A 24080-nucleotide genomic window follows, 5' to 3' on the forward strand; every position below is an offset into this window, starting at 1 on the left:
TAACAGCAACACACGAGAGCATCAAATAAAAAAAACCCTCAATAGGTCAGCATCTTCTACCAGCATTTTTTCTACTGGAGACTTATTTGTTGCATTTACTCCACCACGGGAGCTACAGAAGTCAACTTTCCCTTCCTGGTTTAGTAGTGGCACATCATGTTCAAACATTTAAAAACCAAAAAACTAATAATTCCCAATTTTAAAAAGCCTTCAACGTTCAAATAGGCTTAATAAATTTATTAAGACCCAGTGAGGGAGAGCACACCTGACAGAGAACAGTCCTGCAGCTGCAGTAATGTTCAGCACTTCTGAACTCCATCTTTTAAGGTCTTACTTGGTTACGATTCTTCCCACAGGGTAAGCAATAAATGGCACATTGTCAGCAAAAAAAATGAAGTGAAAGCGAGGAAGGAGGTTGTAAAAACTTGAGTTTTTTCCTCCCAAATACAAACGCTACACCAGCAAGCCTGGACTGGGAGACACTACAGAACTTGCAACACTACTATCAGAAATGAAGGATAAGTTTTAACCAGTAAAATAATTAAATTTTAGACCTAAATACACTTAGGGTGTTTTTAGAGGAAAAAATCAATTATGCTGTCCATCAGTGTGATGCCTCCCCTCAGAACAAAGTACACTGCTCGGTTCTGTTGCAGGTCTGAGGAAGGGTAATATTGACATTAAAATTAACTATGTAACTTTCTCTATAAATGCAAAGAGATGCACCCATTTAAAAAATAACCTTCCATAGGTTTAATTTAAACCCTGGAAAGCAAATGGAAGCAGTGCACATCTCAGAGTTATTGTTCCCCTTTTCCTGTTTGCTATCTCAGAGAAGCTCAATTCTACTGAAGTCCTGTTTTTAAGATCCTCCAAAATGCCACATTGCTAAAAAACACTTTTTAACTGAACTTGTTGACTCAGAACACAAACTGGTGCACTAAGAATGGAACGGCCCACTCACAGCCCTGCCACAGACTGCTGCAAGGCTCTTGTATGACACATCTCTCACACTTGGTTCTACTTCAGCACATCAAGCTCAGCAACCTGCAGAGAAATTTTTCATTTGACAGTTTTCAGAAAGGATACAAGAACACACATAATGGCTGGTTGTAGCTGCAATACCTCAGCATGTGTAAAAAGCGAAACCACGTTTGCGCAATGCACTCATTGTCCATTTCAGGAGGAATCAGACCAGCATCTTCTTCAGGAATTTTAAATGGAGGAAATGAAGGTCCATATGTAAAACGCAGCAATCTAGAAAGCAAGTCAGACAGATATGTCATGTCATCTTAATACTCCTTAAAGTTTAACAGTGCATCAAAGCCTCCAAGAAAGGAGCAGGAGGCCACAGGGGGACCTACAGCAACACAATACCACGAGGATAATGGCTTAGATAAGTGATTTGGGATCCTCGCTGGTAAGCCTCTCTGAGCCGCTGCTGTCTGATTTGAGTCCTGCTTCATTCCCAGCTTTGCAAGCATTGCTCACTTCCCTGACCAACATAATCTTGGTGTTCTCTAAAAGCATGGAAGAGAGAGAAGCGATGCCTTCTGAAATCCTGAACCATTCCCAGAAACTACTTTTTGGTTTCGCTAAGCTAAATGCTCTTGTAGCACCATTTCTCAGTTCAGGTATTGTAGAAGTCCTGCTTAATCCTAAAGTTAAAGAGGCTGAGTTATCTTTCACTGCAGCCAATTCATGCAATAGACAGTCAAAGCATGTGGGGAACCACAGTCTGTCATGGTGACTTATTTGGGCAGAAAAGTGGACGAACTTAAAGAAGTATTAAAGTCCAAAACAGAAATACACATTCCTATATCAAGCAAGAGCCACTTTACAGTGGTGCCTCTCTGAATGCCCCAGCACCCGTTTGCATTTTGTGCCCCAGAGGCATGGCCCTGTAAGGTTCTGCTGCAAAATTATCTGATCATGACCCACCCAGTGAACCCCAGCATCAGCCCAGGCTTACACTTTTGCTAAGTCATGCCCCACATCTTTGTGCTGCAGAAGAATATGTTGCTTCTCAGTCCCTCTTTTATGTGCAGCAAGAAACCAGCTCCTCAAGGAAGCTGACAGAATCTTAACTGAAATCTGGGACTTATTCAAGAATGACTACAAACAGAAATAAGTCATAATGCATATAGTCAGCACAAGCAGTTAAAACAGACTTATGACACCCTATGTGGGGAAAAGGAGTCCCTTATTGGTATGGCAGCACAAAAGACCCTTGTTTTATTCTTCTGTGACATCACGGCCATGGATTAACACTGCATAAGGGTACAAAGTTCCAAATATAACTTGCTATCTGGCTTTGAGATTCTTACTCCTGGTCGACTGCTGACAGCTCAATTCAGACAACAGTTCACAGGGAATGCACTTTAACTGTTTGAAGTTTTTATTTTACTGAAGCATTAAAAGTTCAGTTTAAAATCCACTAAACTTAAAGCTAGCATCAGAGGAGTTCAGTTTGCTATGGATTAGATAGAAACCAACTATGCAGCAGATTAGCAAAATAAATGTTACAGAAAACCTGCAGATTACTGTGAGTCAACAGAACTAAGACTGTCAGTCAACAGTGAAGGATAAAATTTGGGCCTGAAGTGCATGAAGCAGAATGCCAACGCATGTTTGGATTCGGAGCTGCGCTCTTCAGATCAGTGAATCATAAAACATTTTCTGTTACGCAATGCTGCATCAAGCGAACCAAAAATAGCTAAAGTAGCGTGGGAAATACACTAAATTTGCATTGCAGCTTTATTTCCCACAGGTTTAACAATTAGCTGATAATCTGGAAACAACTACTTGTTTTTTAGACAAGTAATTAAAAAGCAAGTTTTCAGTGTTTAATTTTTCCACAATACAGCAATTTCAACGCACCTTCAAACTACCATACAAATCACTATTGAGTCTCGGGAGAATCATCCCCCGATCCTCACTTCATCAAATTCCCTTCCCCAGGAGGATGAAATTTGTTCCACAAAGACTTCACACCACAAAGACCCCAGCATTATCAGAACTGATGCTCTTCTCACTGTCTGAGGTTTTTCTTGAGGTTTGAGGTCTTCCTGCAGCCCCCAGTTCCTCACAGTGTGGCTTGGTACTGCTCCTATGGAGGAAGATGACTGCAGCCTGCATCTGGCCCATCACGTCCCAGCAGCCAGCCCATAGCATTGCTGCAGCTTTACAGAGCAGGAGACAAAACACTCAAACACAGACACTGCTCAGTGGTGATAGGCACCTCATCATCTCGGTGATGTCTGTCATACACATAAATTGCATTACTACACTCATGCTAATGCTAAGTTCCTCTCAGGATGCGATATAAAAGTCAGGGATGGAGACTGAAATACATTCACACTGAATAAAATGCTGTTGAAGAAATGCTGAGATTACACAGTAATAAGGACAAACCAATTTAGACAGTTCACTTGCAGAATAGAGACACATACATGCCCAAACCGTACGAGACAAGAGCATTTGTAAATCCTCTTATTGAGCACTTTGTTTTGCTCATTCACTCTGGGAGGATTCTGCATTCCACAAACAAGAAACTCCAGAGTCATCAAGCTGTGATCATACCAGCAGATGTCCATTTCTTTGTGCACAACTTCCCCTACCTGGAGGTAAGAGCACAGATGACCTTGCTCCACTGCTCCACTACTGCAGGGTGATGCCGCCAGTTGGCCACCATCTCTTTGGCAGTTTTCCAGTAGGGTGGTGTTGGAAAGCACCGTGTACAGGCCAGTAACCACACCTCAAACAGCACGCCGATCAACTTCTCGGCCAGACTTTCAGCAATGCCACCTGATAGCAGAAATGACACATACCGTTAGAGAGTACTCAATCTAAATCACTACAGACATCTCCTCAAGGAATATCTGGAACTAAAGGACTGTCACAACTGTCACAATTGCACCTCACATATTAAATTTTAGTTTAAGTGATAACTGTAAATATTCCCAAGTTTTTCATCGTATTTTTCATCATTTTTCATTTAAGGGTAATCCCCCATTGCTTCCTATAGAACCTTGTACAAGCCCAAAGGAAACAGAGAAAAACCCCAGCCACATGCATGCGTCATTAACAGATACTGGGAATTCAGCTACTGATCTTAGGCTGCCTTCTGCACATAAAATATTTGATGTCTTATTCATTTTAAATAAGGTATAAACATTATTTTTCAGTAGGCAGGCCAAACTGGACAGCACACATGGGTTTCAGTGAAACTAACAGTGAACAATATTATCTAAACCCTTCACTATGAACTCTTTGTGCACTGAGTCCACAGCTGGGCAAAAACATTTTGAAGAACTGACTCAGTTCTAAAGCACTCAGTCTCCTCTGACAGTGCTTTATTTCAAAGTAGTGCAGTAGAATTAGGAGTGAGCTATTGCACTCTGGTGGCTACTACAAGCTTTTAACAGGTTTCCCCAAATTCCCATAGCAGTTCAACATCCAGCAGAAACAAAGCATTTTCCAGTAATTGGATCAAATGAAAGTCTAAGACAAACCTTGCACAGTTGGAGCTGCTAGAAGAGTATCATTAATCTGAAGAAGAAATAACAACAAAACTTCCCAGGTTTCTCTTGCCATAATTGTTGATTCACGAGCCAGTTTCTGGACTGCTTTCAAAACTTGCAAACACAGTCTAATCTGACTAGATCCTGGGTCTGGCCTGCAAGAGAAGGAAACACTACTTGAGTCTCCAAAGAGGAAATGGCAGACACCATAGAGCAGTGTATACAATAATCTGAACCTTGAGCAATTATAAGAGGATACATCAGCATGACCAAACTAGAGCCAAGAACATGAAGATGTGTGCATGCACCACAGCTGTGTCTGAGCATCCTAACTCTGCCTTAACGAGTATAAGATGTACCTCAGTGCTTTTCTTTACATGACACAGAACTCACAAACACAAAGTGAACATTTTAACCAGAGAAAGCATGATCTGTTATAACAAGAAAATATTTAAAAGGACAAACAATGTGAATACTAAGACACCTTTCATTGTTCCACATTAAAGTCGGAAGACAGCGTTGAGTTTAGAAGAAAACATTGTTAACAAACTTCTTCCTTGTTCACCTCTCACTTCCAAACGTACATCCAACTCTTGCCTTGAATTTCTCGCATTTAGGAAAAAGAGAATCTGGCAGAAAGTCATTAAATAGTAAAACTAGACTAATAGAGGAAGGGATGAGGAGGGTAGAAAGGGAAGAAGTTGGCAGTGTGAAGTTTTTCCCTACTTTAAGAAGCAGTTACACGCTACCTCTGCTGAGTCACGCAGCACATGGTGTCGCATGCGCAGCGGGCTCTCTTCCCATCAGTTTGTGCAAGGCAGAATGGGGACAGAACAGTATCTGAGGACACTGGTAAACAAATCTAAGGAAGCCTAAAAGCTTACGGAGTGGAAGAATGAAGAACGAAAGAGCTGACTGAAATGTGCAATACGTGAGACATTTTTCAACTTGCAAACTTGAAATTTCAAGTTGTAAGCTTAAGTCACCCTACCACCTTGCTAACAGAGAGAATCATATAAATATGACCATCCACCAAGCAGTATTACTAGAGCCTAAGCATTTTCCAACGCAACTTAAACCACAAGTTGCTCACATAGCAAGCTCTCAGGAACATACAGATCCACCAGGCAAAGATCTGCTATTTTTAGGGAACAGCAGCGCAAACTGAGATCACGTACTGGTAGATGCTTTTTAAAAACATCATCAACTCTTATCTTTGTAGTATAAATATACTGTATGACAATACTGGAAACAAGGCTACAAAGAAACAAGATAACACCTGGTGCAAAACTGCACAATAGTCACAGTTCAGAACTTCAGCGGGTTGTTCCGTGCTGCTGATCTTAACAGATTACCTTGGTAAAACAACACAGCTTGGGACAAACAAGCCTCTGCTATGGCAGTTTTCCCCCCAAGCAACAAAGTAAGTTTTTAAAGCAAAGAATACCCTTATTTTGTCATTTGTTACGTTTCAAAGCCTGTCTGAAGAATTGATTCCCTAAGACTTTAATGAATGCATATTAAGGGTTGTACAAGTAGCATCTCCTTGTGACTAATGGGAAACTCCTGAGCAAAAGTAGGAAAGGCAACTCTGCAGCCTCCATCCTTTCTAGTTGCTTTTTCCCTACAAAGTAGGGAAACAAAAAGAATGGCAAACTCTAGCTGCAACACTGTGAACACTCATTTCCAAAGATTTCCTCAGGACCTGTCCTTATGGTCCCTACACCCATTCAGCAAGAACTGCTCCCAAAATTTCACACATACATTAGAAGTTATCAGAAAGGCCTCTGTTAACGCTTGGCCAGTCACACGTTGTGTGGCCTCTCAAGGGATTCCAGACACCCCAGAGAGAAGATCCTATGGCCACACCTACACCCCCATCTTCCACAGGGCAGGGAAAAAAGAGTTTTCATATTTCCTTCCCATGCTTCAAGCAAAGATCTGCAGCACCAAAATCTTATCTAACAGTAATAACTACTGACTAACTAATAAATAACTGACTAACTAATAACTACCACTGTTGTTTAAGCAGTCTGCTTGGTTCCCGGAATATCTCAGCATTACTAGAGATATACAGCTGGGGCCTTGCTTGGGGGATTCCCAACTATACTATGAAAAGAAACCCTCCATTCAGTGGGGCAGATGATAGGTCAGTGCTGCAGGGAAAGATGTGCTTGTTGCCTACTGTGTGAGATCTTATACTTGGTGGTGTGTGCGCACAGGTTTACAGTCATGATTCCTCTGCTCTGCCCATATCTAGGCGTCAGTTGTTTCATTCAGCAGACATTACACGTGGTCTGCCATCCTGCATCAATCTCAACATATGAAGTTGGAGCAGAAGTGTAGAACAGCAGTAGTGTCAGCAGCACACAGGAAACAAAACTGCCTGTTAACAGGGCCTCTTGTGCAAAACATAGTGAAGGATCACACAAAGAGAGTTTAATAAATGGGGAAAGAATGCGTTCTCCACTGGGACAAGGAAATACAGTTTTCTGGACAGTACAAACTCCATTCCGCACCAGCTCTAGCAGGACAGACATCCTGCAGGCTTGAAACTGAAGATAAAAAGATAGCAGTTCTTGGATCTTCTTGGACGCAGGTTCACGTTTTCTTGTCACAGCAGGTTACTACACACTGAATTTTGGTTTTACTCCGTAAGAGTCCCATGACAAAGCCCAGCTATGACATCAGCCAGCTCTGGTCTAAAGGCCAGCAGCCCAGGAAGGGAGTGACTGGGTTTCTTTCCTCTTCCTTGACTTCCCCAATGTAGTGACAAAAATGACCAATAGTTAGAGACAGCTTTCTGTAAAAACCTAATCTGAAGCATATTTTCTTTAAATTTCTTCCCTCCACAGATTCTCTGACTGTCCTTTAAAGGGAATTAAAATATCTTCTTCAACTGTGCCTTAAGAGGAATTAGAACTCTGGTTGAGTTGCAGAATTTGAAACAATAAAACAGCAACGACCTCATCTGAAGTTATATGAATTACTCTCCAAAACCCTTTATCAATACAACCTTCAGATAAAGTAACCCATGCAGAGGGGAACACTTTGAAGGCCACTTGCAATGACACAGCATTAATGCTTCTGTAAAGTAGGTTGTTTAGTACAGGTCTGGAGGTACCAGACCTGAAGTAATTTCAGGCAGCTTGTACTGTTTCACGGGAGACTACTAAAACATCTTTTCCTTTATTCAACCTGTATTCAGCACCATCAGGTCCATTTGTCATAAACTACACGTGAAAGCTAGCGTTGAGAGCACTCAAGACAATACAACTCTTTGTCTAAGAACTATGAGCATGTGTATCAACATCATTATCCAATGGTGTTCAGAGTAACATCAGGCTGACAGATAACAAGCACTTCTGCAGGGCTCCTTGAAAATTATCAGTGAAACATGATCAACATGATTATGCTCATACAGCAGGGCAAATTCTGGCAAACTCACAGAGAGTAGCTTCTCTGTGTCTACTCTTCTGATGTGATGGGAGAAGCTGTAAGTAAACACAGCCACCATGTGCTTTTACTTATCTCATTTGTACACATTATCAGCAGACAGTCACATGATTTAGTTTTTTATCCCTCTCCAGTCACATAATAACAACGGTTCTAAGAGTAATTAGTTGTCTAAACACAGAAGCAAGACGACATGGATGGAGTGACAACTTCCTTGTAACTTTTCTACAATAACAGCCTTGGTTAATCAAGAGCCTGCAGGGCTCATCACATCCTTCTGACAGATTACCTTCTGACTATGGCTCTGAATGCCTGTGGATCTCTCCCACCCTGAACACTACTACCCTAACACTCACCTTGGTACAAAGAGATTTTGAAGATGTTTGAGAATGCTTTGAACATAAAGGTTTGGTTCCTTAATAACTGGTAAAGGAATTGAGTCCTTAGGTAATACAAGAGCCATAATCCAGTCTGTATATACATCGACACAGTATTTCACAGTATCGCCATCCAGAGGGAGGGTCAGTCCATAACAAACCACCTCCATTGTCCATTTTACCTAAGAATAAAGAGAAGTTAGTAAAAGTCAATTTTGGAAAGTAAAGAATGATTCATGCACACTAGTTCTAATGCAAAGAGAATTTCTTGTACCACGTAACTACATTTATCTGATGGTCACACAGATTAGAATCACAGAATCATTAAAGCTGTAAATAGTCTCTGAGATCACCAAGTCTGACAGACAACCCATCACTACCATGCTCGAGTTAATGATTCGGTGTTTTCATATAGCATTATGATTTCAGAAAGAATCTCTTCAGTCTAAACTGCAGAAAGAATTCCTCAGAACACACAAAGAGCTGGACAGTCATAAACTAATATAGTAAAAGACATTCAGATTCTAGCAAATAAACACTCATACAATACCAACACTTGAAGTCATCCACTTGCTTCAGCAATTACAAAGGTTGCTTTACAAAGGTTTTAATGTGTTAACCAGCTCAAGCCTCTGAATTTCCCCAACCCCTTTAGCCTGCACTTCTGGGTACAATAGCTCAGATAAGCACTGAACACCACGCATCACTTACTACTAGGTCACGAAGCGCATAGTTGCTATGATCTGGCTGTAAGTACAAACATTACGTAAACTAGTAACCTAAAAATACAGTACATTAAAAAAAAAAAAAAAAAGAAAAAAAGGATTATTAAAGAAGAAGCTTTTCTATAGCCTCTTAAAAGAGACCCCTCCAGCACGAAGAAAACTATGATCAGGGTGATGGAGACCACAGAAATGCACTTACTTCTTTGTCTGTTTTCAGCAAACTTTCACTTCCAACCGATGATGTGATCAGAGCTTGCCCAAGAGGACGCACCACTGCATTTGCCACTTCTCTTCCCACACTTTCAGGATAGCTGTGAAGTACACTGGTATTACCCTGATCATTTTGAATGACAAGATGCAAGGATCTCCACTCTGAGTACATAGTGCCTCTATGCTACAAAGCAAATAACACCTGGAAGGGCAAGAAAGAAGAGATATAATCAGTAGAAGCATCTATGAAGCTGTTTGCCATGGTAAATTCAGTATGCAAGCATCTGCACCATACCTTTTAAGTCCCGTAAGAGAGTCAAACCCCTGTTGTTCAACCTTAATGTCTTTTAGCATAGCCGATACCAATTACTAAAGAATCAGAAGTTACCCTAGGATTCATAAACTCAATTAATGGGATTTTGGCACAGTGACACCCCCTCCTTTTAGGTTCAGTTAGGAACTGGCAGCCTGTTTGTGACACTACAAGCTTCAGAAGAAGCAGCTCATGAGTTCAGCTGGTGCAGTCTGAGCTGTCAGGACACTTTCTTACAAAGTTTTCTTAGCTAAACAGGGAATTGCTCCACAAGTATCCAATTAAGGTAAGCAACAGCTCCTGTTCAAACCTCATGCCCTTTTTCAGTTCAACAGCAGTTAAAAATGCATACCAGGAAAATGACAGAAAACCTCAGTCAGTCTTGGAAGATCAAATCCAGCCTCTTTCTACACCCTCAGTATTTCCCCTGCAGCATGCAACACCCACAGCCGCTGGCTGAGAAACGTGACTGATACTGAGAAGTGTGCTGACCTGAACTGACAGAAGGACTGACTGAGCCTTCATGGAGTGCTCACTTGAACCACGTATGGCCTCACAGTTACACTGCTACCCCACATACTGCTCCTGTACCTGGCATACTCATATACACACTGGTGAGTTTCAAATTCTGGTGAAGTCAGTGCACACAGCCTCACCTGGCAGCACCAGGGCAGCTCAGCCAGCACTAATGTCTTGATCCAGCCAGCAGCTGTCCAGGCAGACAGGATCTGATCTAATGGAGGTTAGATGAAGACCTTGGCCACACAGAGGAGCCAGGAGAACATGCGTCTGGGAGGGGTGAAGGAGCATTCCCTGCGGTGGCAGCAGCCCTGCAAACCCACTCTGAGCAGCACAGGCGCACAGCAGCCTAAGCCATCAGACCAGCACCACCTCCCTCCTTCCCCTTATCAGTTATTTGAGCCAGCAACCACGTGAACAACACAGCACAGGGCGGGCAGGGCCAGCACCAGAGGAAAGGCAGGAAGGCATGCAGCAGCCACGGCATGGATCTGCTCACAGTGCCACACGCAGTGCTCCAGGGGCTGCTCACCAACAGCTGCATGTTGGAAACAACTTAGGGAATTTTTTCAGTGTCTCCCTTGAATATTCCTTGGCAACAAAACAAACAAGCTGGGCCTGGAAATGCATCTACTTAGGGACAAGCCGCCATTTAAACAGGTCTGCCTATCTAGCTAGTCACCTGAATGCTGAGTTACACCTCAAATCATATGTGAAAAGCCTGAGGACTCCTTTATGAGCAGGCAGCACATCTCAGTTTCCTAAACTACGCACTTCCTGGTCTGAGGCAGCAGCCACGCATGGTCTGACAGCAAACAAGCACAGCGGGCACAGCTGGCAGAAGTGCAGCTTGTGACCTTTAGGAATTTTCTCCTCCTCTGAGAGTAATGGGGGGAAATGACTGAATGTAACCCTACAGCCTGGAGGAAAGCTGACAAGACACCAGCTGCTGGGACACAGAAATGACTGCGCCAGGAGAGCAGGAAGCAAACAGGACCCACAGTCCCAACTACAACCACTGTCCTTTGTAATGACTACAATTCCCACCAGTTAAGTTCTTTGGCTGTGTCTCCCTGCTGCTGTACTGTCCCTTTCTGCAGACCCTATGCACACTGCTAGCCCTCCCGTGGGCACTGCAGAGCCCACTGTAGCAGTATCCACCACATGAGGAATGGAGTGCTGGCTCAAGCCAAGTGATGTCAACACAGGCCAGCACCGCCATCAGCTCAGCATGGCAGCACGGGCTGCCCAAAAGCACAGGGATATTTTGTGTAGCCCAGAGGCTGGAAAGCTCCTACATGGAGGGAAATCAGAGAACAAGGGATTCCAAATTCAAAAGCATTTCAAATGGCCCTTGTCATACCAGCACACAGCAATACAGGAAGCGTCCACCTGCTCCTGGCCCTGCTAAGGCAAAGCACGCAGCACATGTGAGAGGCTCAGCAACAGCACGGGGGAACCAAAGCCTCTGGTGCTGCATGCAGCCAGCACACCTAACACTCAGACCTGCATCCTTGTGATGTCCCAGGCTACCCTCGGTCTTAACCATAAAGGAAATATAATAAACATACAAGGAATAATGGGCCAAGGAACTAACTCCAATGTAAAAACCTTTTGAGGTGGGACTTCCTGCAGTATTGGGTTATTTACCTGCTACATTTCACAACTGGAACATTTGATTTTGCGAGGACTAAAAGTTGCTTTTCACTTCACACCCCACAAACTGCATTTGAAACGAGAGCTGCTGGTACCTGTCACAGCAGAGTTATGGCTGAACCCAGCTACAATTCAACTTCTTGAAACCAGAGATAAGCTCACAGCACCAGTAAACCTCCCCACAACCACATCTGCTTTATGCTGAATCTGTGCAAGTGGAACAGACTGACAGTGCTATACCTTGCTTAGAAAGCTCAACGCAAAAAACACCTCACAGAGAGCAGCGGGATGCACCTCCTCAGAACAGGCTGCATTTGTCCCGAAACATTTCAACATCCCCAGAACACTGGAAGCTTTGATTCCATCCCACCAGTGCACATCCATCTTAATTTGCTTCTGCAACACTTTTGCAACTCAGTGTCAAGAAGAGCACCCCAGCTCAATACCTGAGCATCAGCTGCATGGCATTTAGGAAAATACCTACACAGACACAGATTCAAATCACTGAGGGCTCCTGAAGGTCCAGACTACCTATCTAAGGGAAAAGGGGAGGAAGAAAGGCAAATAGAGCTATTAAGCTCACCGAGTTTGGAAACAGAACACATTTATGTTCTGCAGTAAATACAAGACCCTCAGATTTCTACAGACAGAGGGATCTGGAAAGAAATCCCCAACACTGGTGGAAGAACAGAGAGATGCAGAGCTAAAACATGTACCATCTACTATGGAACTGGTGTGGTACCAGCATTCCTCCACAACGTCAATTACCTGCATGACCATACATCCCTCTTGAGCCATTTCAGCTTGGGAATTTTTATAGCTACCACCATATAAAACTGAAAAAGGATGTTTCAGCATTTGAGATTAAAGACCCTCAGCTCACAGACACCCAAACTTTGGTGAGTACAAGAAAGTCACTGATAAGTTCATAAAATTAAATTGAGTTTTATTTCCAGTCCCTAAAACCTTCAGAGGAATTGGTGCAGGCAGAGTATTCTACCTCCTGGAGCAGTAAAGCAAGAACTACCCAACCAAACAACAGGCCCATGTGCTGCAGTTATTTGGAAGGAACACACAGGAGCTCAGAGCAGTGGTGGGATTCTTGACGTGTGCACAGGGAGAGGGTCAGGACTAATGTTTGTGTAGGAAGCAGCTCTCGGGGTGGGCACAGTGAGGGCTGGGAGCAAATTGGGACACTGAGCCCTGCATGCTCAACATCTGACACAATATTAAGTGCTCACCTACAAAACAAGGGGTTTGGAGCACAAAGGCAAGGCTTCCCAAAATATGAGAACTTCCTGGGTTTCATCAGAACAAGGAAGGCAGAGACTAAACTGAAAATCCAATGGAAACAATAATATTTAATATAGAAGACGTGAAGACCAGCAGCAGAGACACCAAAGGAAGACCTCTCTGAAGGCTAAGCATACAACAAAGCAGCAGCAATATAAAGGAACTACACCGTGAAGTTCCGGGATATTAAATCTACTTCAAAAGTATCTCAAGGAAAACAAGGTAGCCCTCTGCACCACCTTGCCACTGTGCTGCCCCTCTGCCCTCCACATGTCTGCTGTAGAGTACAGAGACTGGCAGAGTCTTGGCAGGACTGACTGACTCAGCACAACCCTTGCAGGACTGAAAAAAAGTGCACTCCTCCAAGCATCCACCTTCAGAGCACCCCCAGCAGGTGCCCCTGCCCTAGGAACATCACATAGAGTAGCCCGCAGGCCCTGCTCTGCTTAAAGTCAGTATTCCATTAGAGAATAAATGGAGATGCATGTCAGGATTACTATCAAATGAAACATTTCTGTTCAAGGCAGGAAGAAATGAGGTAGAGAAAGAGCAGGAACTCACAGCCCCAGACTCAGCCCAGGTGACACACTCAGTCATGGCTGTGCTGAGTGGAAGAGGGGAGCGTCACAGCCCCCCCACCCAGGGAAGATGAGTTTGCCCAACTTTATCATCCAGCCGCAGGAGGTCAATACACAAATCTGACGGTAGCCCCTTTTTAAGCACAGGACTCATCTCTTCCTATCAGACCTGCTCATAGGGTCAGAGCCCCCATCTCACCCTGGCTCTGAGGACACAGCTGGACACATGCCCCCCTAAAGCAAGGGGTCAGGGCTCCTGTCACGGCAGAGCAGCATAAAACTTGGGGGCTGTTACATCTGAGCATTCATCAACCCATAAGAAAGCAGAATCGGGGAGCTTTATGAGTGTTGGCTATTTTATTCTGTTTTCTTCCACCCTCAGATCTTACTAGTACTAGTACTGCTTTGCTCCTGGCTGCCGGCCCATCTGTCAGAGCCGGGAGGGCCGCGATCCTTCAGGCTGACCGCGCGAGAACCGAAGGAGCTGCCCACGTTCCACCTGCACCCAAAACCGGCCGGATAACGCCGCCGCAAAGCGGAGCAGTTCCCGATGCCGCTGAAGCGCAGCTGCCACTCGGTGCCTTCAGGTTCACTCGGACCGCGGCTCGGCCGGGAGGGGCTCTCCCCGCCCCGGAGAACGGTACGGCCCGCAGCGCTACTGCACCGACCTGGCGGCCGCACAGCGGGTGAGGAACGAGGTAACAGGGAGAGCGGAGCGGGCGCCCAGCGCCGCGTTCCCCGCCGCTCCGCAGACACCGCCCAGCACAACTTCGCTGCGCCCCGCACGGCTCCAGGGCCGCGGCCCCAACACGGGCAGTGCGCGGCCGGGCACGGCACGACGGGCCCAGCGCCGGGGCAGGACGGGCCCAGCTCGGGCCGCTCCCTCCGCCCCGCTCCCAGCGGCCGCCGCCGCGCAGCACCGCCACTGAGCGCGGACACGGCGCAGGGCCCGGACCTGCAGGGCGGGCAGCGGGAGCCGCCACAGGCCCGGGAGGAGCAGAGCGGGCGGGTCCGTTGGCCTTACCTGCGGCGAGAGGCCCGCGGGCATGTCGTGCCGTGTCGTGCCGTGCCGTGCCCCGCCCTCAGGCCGGCTCCATCGCTGCCCGCGGCCGGACGAGACAAACCGGGACGAACGCTCCGAGCCGCCCCGCTCCGCTCCCCGCCGCCGCTTCCGGCAGCGCCACAAAGCGCACGGCGGGCAGCCGGGCCGTACCGCGCACTGCGCACGCGCAACGCCCCGACCCGCCCGAGAACTCGACTTCCGCCGCGGGCAGCGCCGAATAAGTCACGGGGAACAGCTGTGCGCCTGCGCAAGCGCCGCTCGGACGCGGCTGCGCCCGTGGGCTCCGCCGTCCCGCTGCTCTTAAAGGGGCCGCTCGGGCGCTGCTGCACCGCGCGCACAGCGGGTCGGATCTGCCCTGCGGGAAACGGGGGGGGGGGGCGGGAACGGTGCAAGTTGTGAAACGTGAGGGCTGCCGTGCCGGCATCGGGATGAGCAGGAAGGGGAAATGTTTGGTAAGGAGCGCAAACTCCGCCCCGTGATAAAAACAGCCCCAGAGAAGCTCGTGGTGCAAAACCAACCGCAGAGCGCTGAGCAACCAGTGCCCGAACGGCACCAACACCTGGAAGAACGGCCCCCTGTTCTGTTCCCAAGCACGGCACTGTGTGACCTGCAGCATCCCCGCTGTCCCGGCCCCGTGCCCTCCTGGCAGGACAGGAGCTGTGCACGTGCAGCATGAGGAGCAGGGAAGACCTGGACGGTGTGAGCACTGCCGAGCTGCAGCTACATCCCTGTGTACTCAGCAGTGTTTTCAGCGCAGAACCGAAGCACAGCACAGCAGGGAGCACTGTGGGAAAAACCACTCCCCAAAACCAGCTCCGGCACGGCACGGCACAGCACGGCACGGCACAGCACGGCACAGTAGAGCACAGCACAGCACGGCACGGCACAGCACGGCACGGCACAGCACAGCAGGGCCTCTGGAGCATCTCCATCCCAGCTGTCTGTGCTGGTGCCGGCCGAGTGACCATCACACATCAAAGGGGCAGTGACCCACACAGTGGTGACCCCAGGCAGGTGCAGGACCAGCTTCCAGTTCATTGCATGGGAACACCTGCGAGCAGCTCCAGCTGTGCAGCTGGCAGTGACACTGCCTTGGCTCTATCTCAAAGTAAAGCAGTTTTCACAGAGCATGTTTTCCTTCAGTTGCAGGAATGATGGATCCATTGCATACTTCTGGGAAAGCCCGAGGGCAACAGTGAGAACGGCAGTGCTGGTGAAGTCCTGGTCTGGCAGAGCCTGAGCTCCATGCCATGTCTTGTCTCAAGGTCCATGCAGTGCTGCACGACTTCTTCCCAGCATCTGAAGGGATGAAAGATTATTTTTTTCTCACTTTATCTCCAGTTTAATCAATGCCTTGTAGAATCTGAGCCCCTTTCTTAGTGGACCTGGAAGGAGCAGTCACTCCTGCACTTTACATCTGGTGCTGGCAGGATCCCACTTGCCTTGAAGGCACTGCCAGTGCCCTGGAGCTGCAGGGAGGAGAGAGGTGGGGATGTGATTTTGCCACTGTGGCAGCTGGAGGTTGTGGGGCTGGAGGGGAGTAAAGGAGCCTCGTGGGACTGCAGGTCGGAAAGCCACAGAGGATGGTTATTCAGAGTGAAGTGTTGCTGGTAGGAGTGCACAGGAAGCAGAAAAGTGGCAAACCAATGTTTTCCCTGTGGGGTGAGTGTAAGCAAGCAAAGGGGAAGGGGCAAAGGAGCACTCCGGGCTCTCCAAAAGCGCCGAGGCCTGGGTTCTGCCTCCAGTCCCACCCAGTCTGCCCAGCTTTGTTGGTTATTCTTCAGTTTCTTGCTTTGCTCTTGCTTAGCAGCTGCAGGATGTCCTGTGTTCTCAGGTGCCCAGCTGTACTTTAGGGGTGCCACCTGCACTCCCCAAGGACACCCCCGGCTCCCAGGCCAACTTCCAAGCAGCTGTCAGCCAGAGCTGGGGGTCAGACAGGCTCTCTGGGGATCAAGGACAGCACTTGGTTGCAGTTACAATTAAAGCCTGCTTTTTTTCATGGAATCTGGTAATTGACGTAGCACAGGATTTTATGACCAGAGGTAGGCCAACAATTTTGCCAGTTTTTGTAATATGAACAAAAGGAGCATCTTGGATGAGTAGGACAATTGAATTTCATTGGGCATGTCTGGCTTAATCTGTATGGATGGCGATCAGAGCTGCCAGGTCTGTCACCCACATTTCCCAAGTACTGTTAGTACTTAACTCACCACTGCTCTGCGAAATGCAACATCCCCCTCACTGCAAGAAAGACATGGAGGCCTTGGAGTGTGTCCAGAGAAGGGCAGCGAAGCTGTGAGGGGTCTGGAGCACAGGTCCTATGGGGACTGGCTGAGGAAAATGGGTTTGTTCAGTCTGGAGAAGAGGGCACTTAGGGGAGACATCATTGCTATCTGCAACCACCTGAAAGGAGGCTGTGGTGAAGGGGGGGGGGGAGGGGGCAGTCTCTGCTCCCACATAATTAGTGATAAGACTATGGGGGATGGGGGGCCCAGGTTGGACATCAAGGAAAATTTCTTCTCTGAAAGAGTGGTTAGGCAGTGTTATAGGCTGCCCAGGGAGGTGCTGGAGTCACTGACCCTGAGGGTGTTCAAGAGCATTTAGATGTTGTACTGAGGGATGTGGGTTAGTGGGAAATATTGGTGGTAGGTGGACGGTTGGACCAGATGACCTTGGAGGTCTTTTCCAACCTTGGTGATTCTGATTCTATAATTTAGAATTAGGACCATTGAAATTGTAGAATTCACGGTTCCTATTAATTACATTCCGTATCAGATTGCAGTCTCACACTGGCAGAGGTGATCATTTGCTATTGCTGACTCATTATTACAGGTCCTTGAGGATTTCAGGCCAAAGCCAATACAAGCTTGTACTGTTACATTTACATTTAAACCAATGTCAGTTTTCATTGTAATACAGAGTGTAATCATAATTGCTTGTTTTTCCCACATGCATTATATTATGGGAAATGTAATACTGCGTGTATAATACTTTATACTGTTAGTTTTCCTGTCCCAACCGCTCCTTTCCCAACTGACTTCAGATCAGTGGGGATGTCCCAGCAGCGAGGCTCATTGCTTCAAGCAGCTGTTTGTTTCTCAGTGTCTTTGGAAATGCCCCATGAAAGTTCTTAGGGAGGTTTGGGCAAGCAAACATCAAAACTATTATTAGCATGACAACTTGCAGAAAACAAATCTACATCTGTGTGCCTTGTGATACCACTGGGGCGTCACTGTCATCCTGTGACTTCACAGTGGAGTGGATGGATATATATATAGATGGCTCAGGGTACAGGTATCTGGAGTGTTCTGCCCTCTTCTGCGTCCTGCTGGCAACTCTTGAGACATCAGTGCCGTCCCTGCATGGAACATGAGATGTCGAGGCCTGGCCAGCTGTACATGAGACATCAAGGTCCTGCACATGTATTGCAAGTGACTAAGGATCCTGCTCAAGGAACACCAGATGTCAGAGCTCCTGCCAGTGCACACGAGGTGTCCATCACTGGCAGTGATACACAAGAGGTGCTGAGGCCCAGATACTGCTGACTGCACTGTGAAGAGGCAGCCTACAATGAGTCTGTTCTCTGAGCACCTCCGTGCCAGGGTAGGGATGGGAAGTGCTGGTGGGGAGCAGCTGAGGCACTGCACAGCTCTTCTGCACTGCTCATCCCTGGGCTGTGTTAGCAGAAGCATTGCCAGCAGCTCAAGGTCATCATTCCTTTCCCCTCAGGCTCCCGGGTAACACAGGGGCCTGAACACTTTGGAGAGAGCCCAGGGAATGGCCACCAAGGTGTGGGAGGATGGGAGCATCTCTGCTATTAGGAGATGGGATGGTTGGATGCTGGGATGGTCCTCCAGACAGAGAGAAAATTCCAGGAAATCTTGTGATTGTCAATAAATTGTGGCATATCCTGAAATCGGTGGTAAAGCAGCTGCTTCTATTTCCTTTTGAGAGATGAACTAGAAACTCAGCCTGGGATCCTGCTGTAAGAAAAGGACAGGAGCAGGGAAAAGGTTGCTGGTCACACAGCAGCCGGGCTGCAGCTCAGAGCACTCTGCGTTGTGTTTGGGTTCTGCTATGCCCAGTGGAACCTCATCCTGCCCAGCAGCTGCTCCCCACACGGGCTGTTCTGCAGAGAACTTGTGATTGGATTGTGCACTAAAACAAAGCTTTGGCTGCGGCTTACAGTTAAGTACAGATGTGTGTAAGGCACATTTGAATCCCTGTAAATCTCCCTGAATTTCTTTTGCACAGACCACGCGTTTTATATAATGCAACCAGAAGGCACACTGGTACTGATATTAATGGTGATGATGCCCACTGCAGTTGTAATTTACAACACACTGAAGCACCAGCCCGTGTCTGGTGCTTCTGTCTGCAGGCAGGGCACCCCAGGTACTGCCACCCACCGCCCTGGCCAGGGCAGAGGAATGGGGCTCAGTCCCAGCCCTGCTGTCCCACGCAGCTCCTGCAACCCCTGCCCTCTCACCTACTGGAGCTCCAGCCCCTCCACTATGTTGGTGAGACATTAACCCTCTCTGAAATCAAGAAGACTGTCATGGTTTTGTCAGGCCTGTATTACGCTATGGGAGGAAAGGAGGAGTAGTTACAGTACCAAGGAACCCTGACACGTGGGGATCCTGCTGGCCTGCAGGTGGCTGGACGTCTCCCAGCTGGGGGAAGCAGCAAATGGATTCTTCAGTTTGCTTTCCTTATGCACAGTGCTTCTGCTTTACCCAGACTGTCCTCATCCCAACCCACATGGTCTCACACTTTGGCCTTCCCATAGGTCGGACCACAGCAGTGACTCAGCACTAGTTTACCTTCTTTTCCTTGTTACAGTTTCCATACATCTGCCTGATAGAGACATGAAAATGAGCAGTGTGTAGCTCCCTGAGCCCCCTCAGAGCCCCATTGAGGAGCAGAACGCAGCATACATTTGCAGTGTTACACTCCTGTCTTAGCAAGGAGCTGTGGGGTTGTGGTTACATAAGCAGGTGTGTGACTCATCTCTTGTTTAGTCTGTGGCTCAGCAGCGCACACGATCTGGTGCTGGCAATTCCTTCTTACGAACAATCTGTCTTAGGATTTCTACTGATTTCAGTTTGAAGCGGCTTTTGTGGCTGACTCATTCCCCATAAAGTGAACTCTCAGCACAGGAATAACCCTAAGCAGTTTTGTAGTAAACAGCACCACAAAGGCCTCAGCTGCCTTCTCCAAAGCCTTCCGCCTTTTCTTTCAGCATTGACCCCCTATGTGCATGGATAGCAGACAGACGTGGGCTCTCACCTGCCTGTGTCCTGTTGCTGCTCCGTTCTGTATGCATTTCAGCAGCCCCTCATTATGCTGCATCTTGCATTTCCTTGGCTGTCTTCTGTCATCCACATTTTATTTGCCTATTTTGCACACATGGACACAGTTCTAGTTCTAAGCTCCAATCCAAACTACTCAGCTTCCAGGACAGCGTGTTCCATTCATTCCAAACATCCACTCTCTGTATTGTACAGATAATATCTGTGTGTATCATATATAAGAAACACGCAATGTATTGTATGTACATACATAATTTACACACAGTGTTGTATCACTGAAATGTAGCTAAAACACACATCAGTAATCACAACAGTCACTTGATAAGAATATACATGTATGCCTTTAATTTGCACATTTCAGCTACTTCCTCACCTGCTCTTCTGATTCAAAACAATACCCCGCTGTGAGGATTTGCTTCTGTCTCCTAATTGTAACCTGGTGTTGTCCCACTGAGAACTTTTCAGGTAACCTATTTTAAAGCGCTGTCCATCATTTAGGCACTGACAATTCCCAAGACTTCCACTGATACGCAGCTGTATTTTCAGATTGCATTAAGCAAATATGGAAGAAAAAAAGCACGGTTTTGTAAAGGAAATAATGGAAATACGGCGTGGTCTGTTGTCTAGGCTGGGACATGGAGCTCTCCCTCTTTGCCCAGCTTGGGCAGAGATGAAACATCTCCCCCAGTCTGTGCAGCTGCTGAGTGGGGTAATGATCCTTTCATACTGCTCTGTATGAGCCCCCACTTCATATTTTGCTCTTCTTTTGTGCTGTGAAACAGTGCTGGCCGACTTCTCAAAAGTCAATATGATGGATGTGCAGTGATTACATAGAAAGTGTTTTTTAACATGCCAATGAAATGAGTGCTTCTTTCAACTCTTTCGCTTTCATGAAAGCCCCGCAAAGACATAAGTGAATCTCTTGGCTCCAGAAAGAGACAAGCTTTCTGGAGAGGAACTTTGCAATCCTGCCATCAGAGGGCCAACATTAGCACCTTCTTGTTGCTCTGTCGTGCAGCAAAGGAGCAGCCTTTTGCACGAGTGCATGGAGCAGCAGGCTCAAGCCCAGGTCTTCCCTCAGTGCCAGCATGCCACACATGAGCTTCTAAGACTCGAGCAGTGCACTGCTTTGGAAAATGTATGTCCTTGCATCAGGTCGTCTTGCACTACTGGGACCTTGAGGGCCTGCCATCCTCCGGCTCCCTCTGGCATCATGGGGAAAATTTTCTTCATTCCCCATCTGTGGCTGAAGATAAGCAATCAGCTTCCACAGCTTTGCAGGGTGCTTGAGAAACGCAGCCAGCAGGAGAACTCTGTGCTGGCAAGGCAGAGCAGCAGGCAGTGCCTGTGTGTGAGCAGGCTGCAGCTGCTGCTGGGGATGCTCTGCCCTCTGCTTCCAGGCACCTTCTCTCTGCAGAGGCATGGGATGACACGCTGTGTCACTGGGTTTGAATGAACCTAATGAGGCGTGTATATGGAGGTATGGCACAGCTATGTTGTACCCCACTGCTTCCCTAACTGCTGCAATAGAAATAAAGATGCCTGCTGAGCTCAGCCCTAAGCTCTTCACAAGCTGTTACCTGAACCTTGCTGTTGCTCCCTGGCGCTTAGTGAAGGGCAGCCTTCCATGATTCAAACCAGTCTCCTGTGGGACAGAGAATGGATTAGGCTCCCATGACCCTGCACTGCAGCTGCATACACTGCTTTCTATTTGCTGTGCTGTCACAAAGCCTATCAGAGGGAGAAATGTTAGAGATTCTGAACTACTTGCAGAAGCAGCCCACTCACAGCAGCCTTCGAGCTGAATTAGATTATGTGGAGGGGAATCTGTTTTGTCAGAGCTGATATCTCTGGCAGACACTTTCTCCTTTGAGAGAGCAGATGCAAACAGGCAGAGAAGATGCCCTACCATCTCTTGACCGTGATGAAGAAAAACAATGTTTTGGGCAGTCTTACTTGTATTGGGTGTAAGGGATGTTCTCAGACACAGGCCAGATGTTAGCTGCTCTTATTTTCTAAATACCAGTTTCTCTGAATGCAAACAAACACTCCAAGCATTTTGCTGCACTAAACGTGTATGTTGTACAAGTGGTGGATGAGGGTTATGTTGGTTTAAAGACCTCATTATCACTTGGTAGGGAATGATTCACTTTTCTATAAAGCTTGAACATTAATTAATTAAAATATGATATCATCTTAAGGCTGTCTTAGTATTCTGATCTGCAGATCTGGATGGGCAGAGTGCTTGCTTCTGTGTGGCTGTTTCAGATCTGTCTGTAAACTGTGGGTTTTGGCAAGACAAAAACATTCTGCCAAGCGCCCTTTGAAGAATTCAGGTTGACGTGAGAAAGTCTGCAGTTATGTTGTGCCTATTAAGAAATAAACAGCCGCCCACATTCTCATGGTTTGAAGTCAGGAGGCCCATCCAGATCTCACCTGGGATCCCCATCTGCACAGTGCCTCAGCCCAGAGCCACGCAGTGCCAGCAGCCAGCAAGGCTCTGCATCAGCTCACAGCTGCAGGACTGCAGCAGAACCACAGCCCTGCCTGCCTTCACAGCCTGAGAGCAACCAGTTTCTCAGCCCTCAGGCCTGCAACATGGTTATGTCTGCATTAAATCCCCAGCACAACTGTGCATGACTCTGTAAAGCAGTTCCAACAGGAGTCCTTTTTGTTGGTGCCTTCCCTGGGAAAAAATACAAAGAGTCTCTTCTGAGCAACTGCAGTAAAAATGCACAGGTCACCCAAAGGCATACACAGGGATCAGGTGGTGTGAGCTCAGTTTAAGGAGTCCTGCAGCCTTCTGCTGGGTCTTGCATGTGAGCAGATGGGACTGGCCATACAAGAGGGCCTGAAGACTTCCTGGGCTGCAGGGCTGTTACAATGGTAGTACAGCCCCGTGGGGGGATTCCTCTCTTCCCACCTCCACACAACAGCCAACCTGGTTCACATAGTACCTACAAACACCAGGAGTGACACCAAACACCTCTAAGGACAGCGCCTGTGCAGATCTGTACCTCTCCTCTTGTTCTTGGTAGCCCAGCTACACACAGAGTGATCACAGGGAGTTAGAGGTACACTTGGGCCTGTGAAAGAAGGCAGCAGCCAGCAGGCATGCTTCTGTTTACATGGTTTTATATGAAAAAAAAATTGCCCATATGAAATAAGCGTCAGTAAATTTGGTCTGCAGTGATAAGACTGATGGGCAAAAGTCATATTCCTTCCTAGCCCAGCTCTGAAGAAATTGGGTCTGGAAACAGCTGGAGACAAGCACCTATAGATGGGAGTTTCTGGCTCGATCTTTTACCTGCCTTATCTCCATGGGGTTGCCCAGCAATCACGGGCCGCATATGACGTGGGAAATTGCTGGAGATAACTCAGTACGTAGTGAACGTAACGAACAGCACAGCGCCCAGCCAGGCCGAGGGACCCGGCAGCGCCCCCCGCCCCTGGGAGCACAGCGGGAACCGCCGCCCACAGCCCGTCCCCCACAGGCAGCACTGCGCAGCGGAGCGCCCAGCCGCCGGCAGCGCCGCTGGGTGGCACCAGAAACCGCAGCACGGAGCCGCTTCGGACGGAACCTCGTTTGTAGGCGGCCGGTGCGGGCAGTGCCGGGGTGAAGGTGGGCGCAGCTGGGAGGAACCCGTGTAAAGGAACGGGTGCATCTGTCCGGCCGCAGCCCGGCCGTTGTGGAGCACGGCGCGGTGCCGCGATACCCCCGGCTCCGCCGCGAGCCCCCACGCTCCCGTTCCAGGCCGGGCCCCGCGCTGTGCCGGGCGGAGCACGAGGCTGCGCTGCGCTGCGGGCCGGGCCGGGGGCAGTTCAGCGGGGAGCGGGTTTCCTCGCGTTCTGAGTTTTCACAACGTTACGGTCCCGGTGTGAAAGGCACACGGACGGGAAGGCCGCGACGACCGGCTGAGCGACACCAGCGACCGCCAACGTCCCCCTGGGCGCCGGGTGGGGCGGGCGCCGGGCGGGGCCGAGTCGGTCGGGCCTGTGGGCGGCGCCGAGGGAACTACCCCTAAGATGGCGCCGCCGTCTCCTCGCGGCGTGGC

General features: G+C 47.9%; 2 protein-coding genes across 7 annotated transcripts in view; one reads left to right on the top strand and one right to left on the bottom strand.

The window, feature by feature from the left end:
* The window catches only part of RALGAPB (Ral GTPase activating protein non-catalytic subunit beta), a 63023-nt gene extending 48133 nt beyond the window's left edge, over positions 1-14890 (bottom strand). For 3 of the 5 annotated variants that reach the window (XM_015881297.2, XM_015881295.2, XM_015881293.2), the window contains exons 1-6: positions 14675-14890; positions 9281-9493; positions 8336-8538; positions 4515-4678; positions 3621-3807; positions 1126-1257 (exon numbers count right to left, since the gene is read on the bottom strand). In XM_015881297.2, the coding sequence (XP_015736783.1) occupies positions 1126-1257; positions 3621-3807; positions 4515-4678; positions 8336-8538; positions 9281-9463 (869 nt within the window). In that variant the 5' untranslated portion in view covers positions 9464-9493; positions 14675-14890. Of the gene's footprint in view, positions 1-1125; positions 1258-3620; positions 3808-4514; positions 4679-8335; positions 8539-9280; positions 9494-10260; positions 10409-14674 lie in introns of those variants that run through there. The other 2 variants (XM_015881296.2, XM_015881294.2) reach the window with 2 other exon arrangements.
* An 8734-nt stretch (positions 14891-23624) lies between these two features.
* Positions 23625-24080, top strand: part of NDRG3 (NDRG family member 3) — a 50062-nt gene continuing 49606 nt past the window's right edge. The window contains exon 1 of one of the 2 annotated variants that reach the window (XM_032448632.1): positions 23625-23647. The gene's annotated coding sequence lies outside the window, so the exon portion shown is untranslated. Of the gene's footprint in view, positions 23648-23816; positions 23983-24080 lie in introns of those variants that run through there. The other variant, XM_015881320.1, reaches the window with a different exon arrangement.

The sequence above is a fragment of the Coturnix japonica genome, chromosome 20 (assembly GCF_001577835.2).
Source record: "Coturnix japonica isolate 7356 chromosome 20, Coturnix japonica 2.1, whole genome shotgun sequence".
NCBI lineage: Eukaryota > Metazoa > Chordata > Aves > Galliformes > Phasianidae > Coturnix > Coturnix japonica.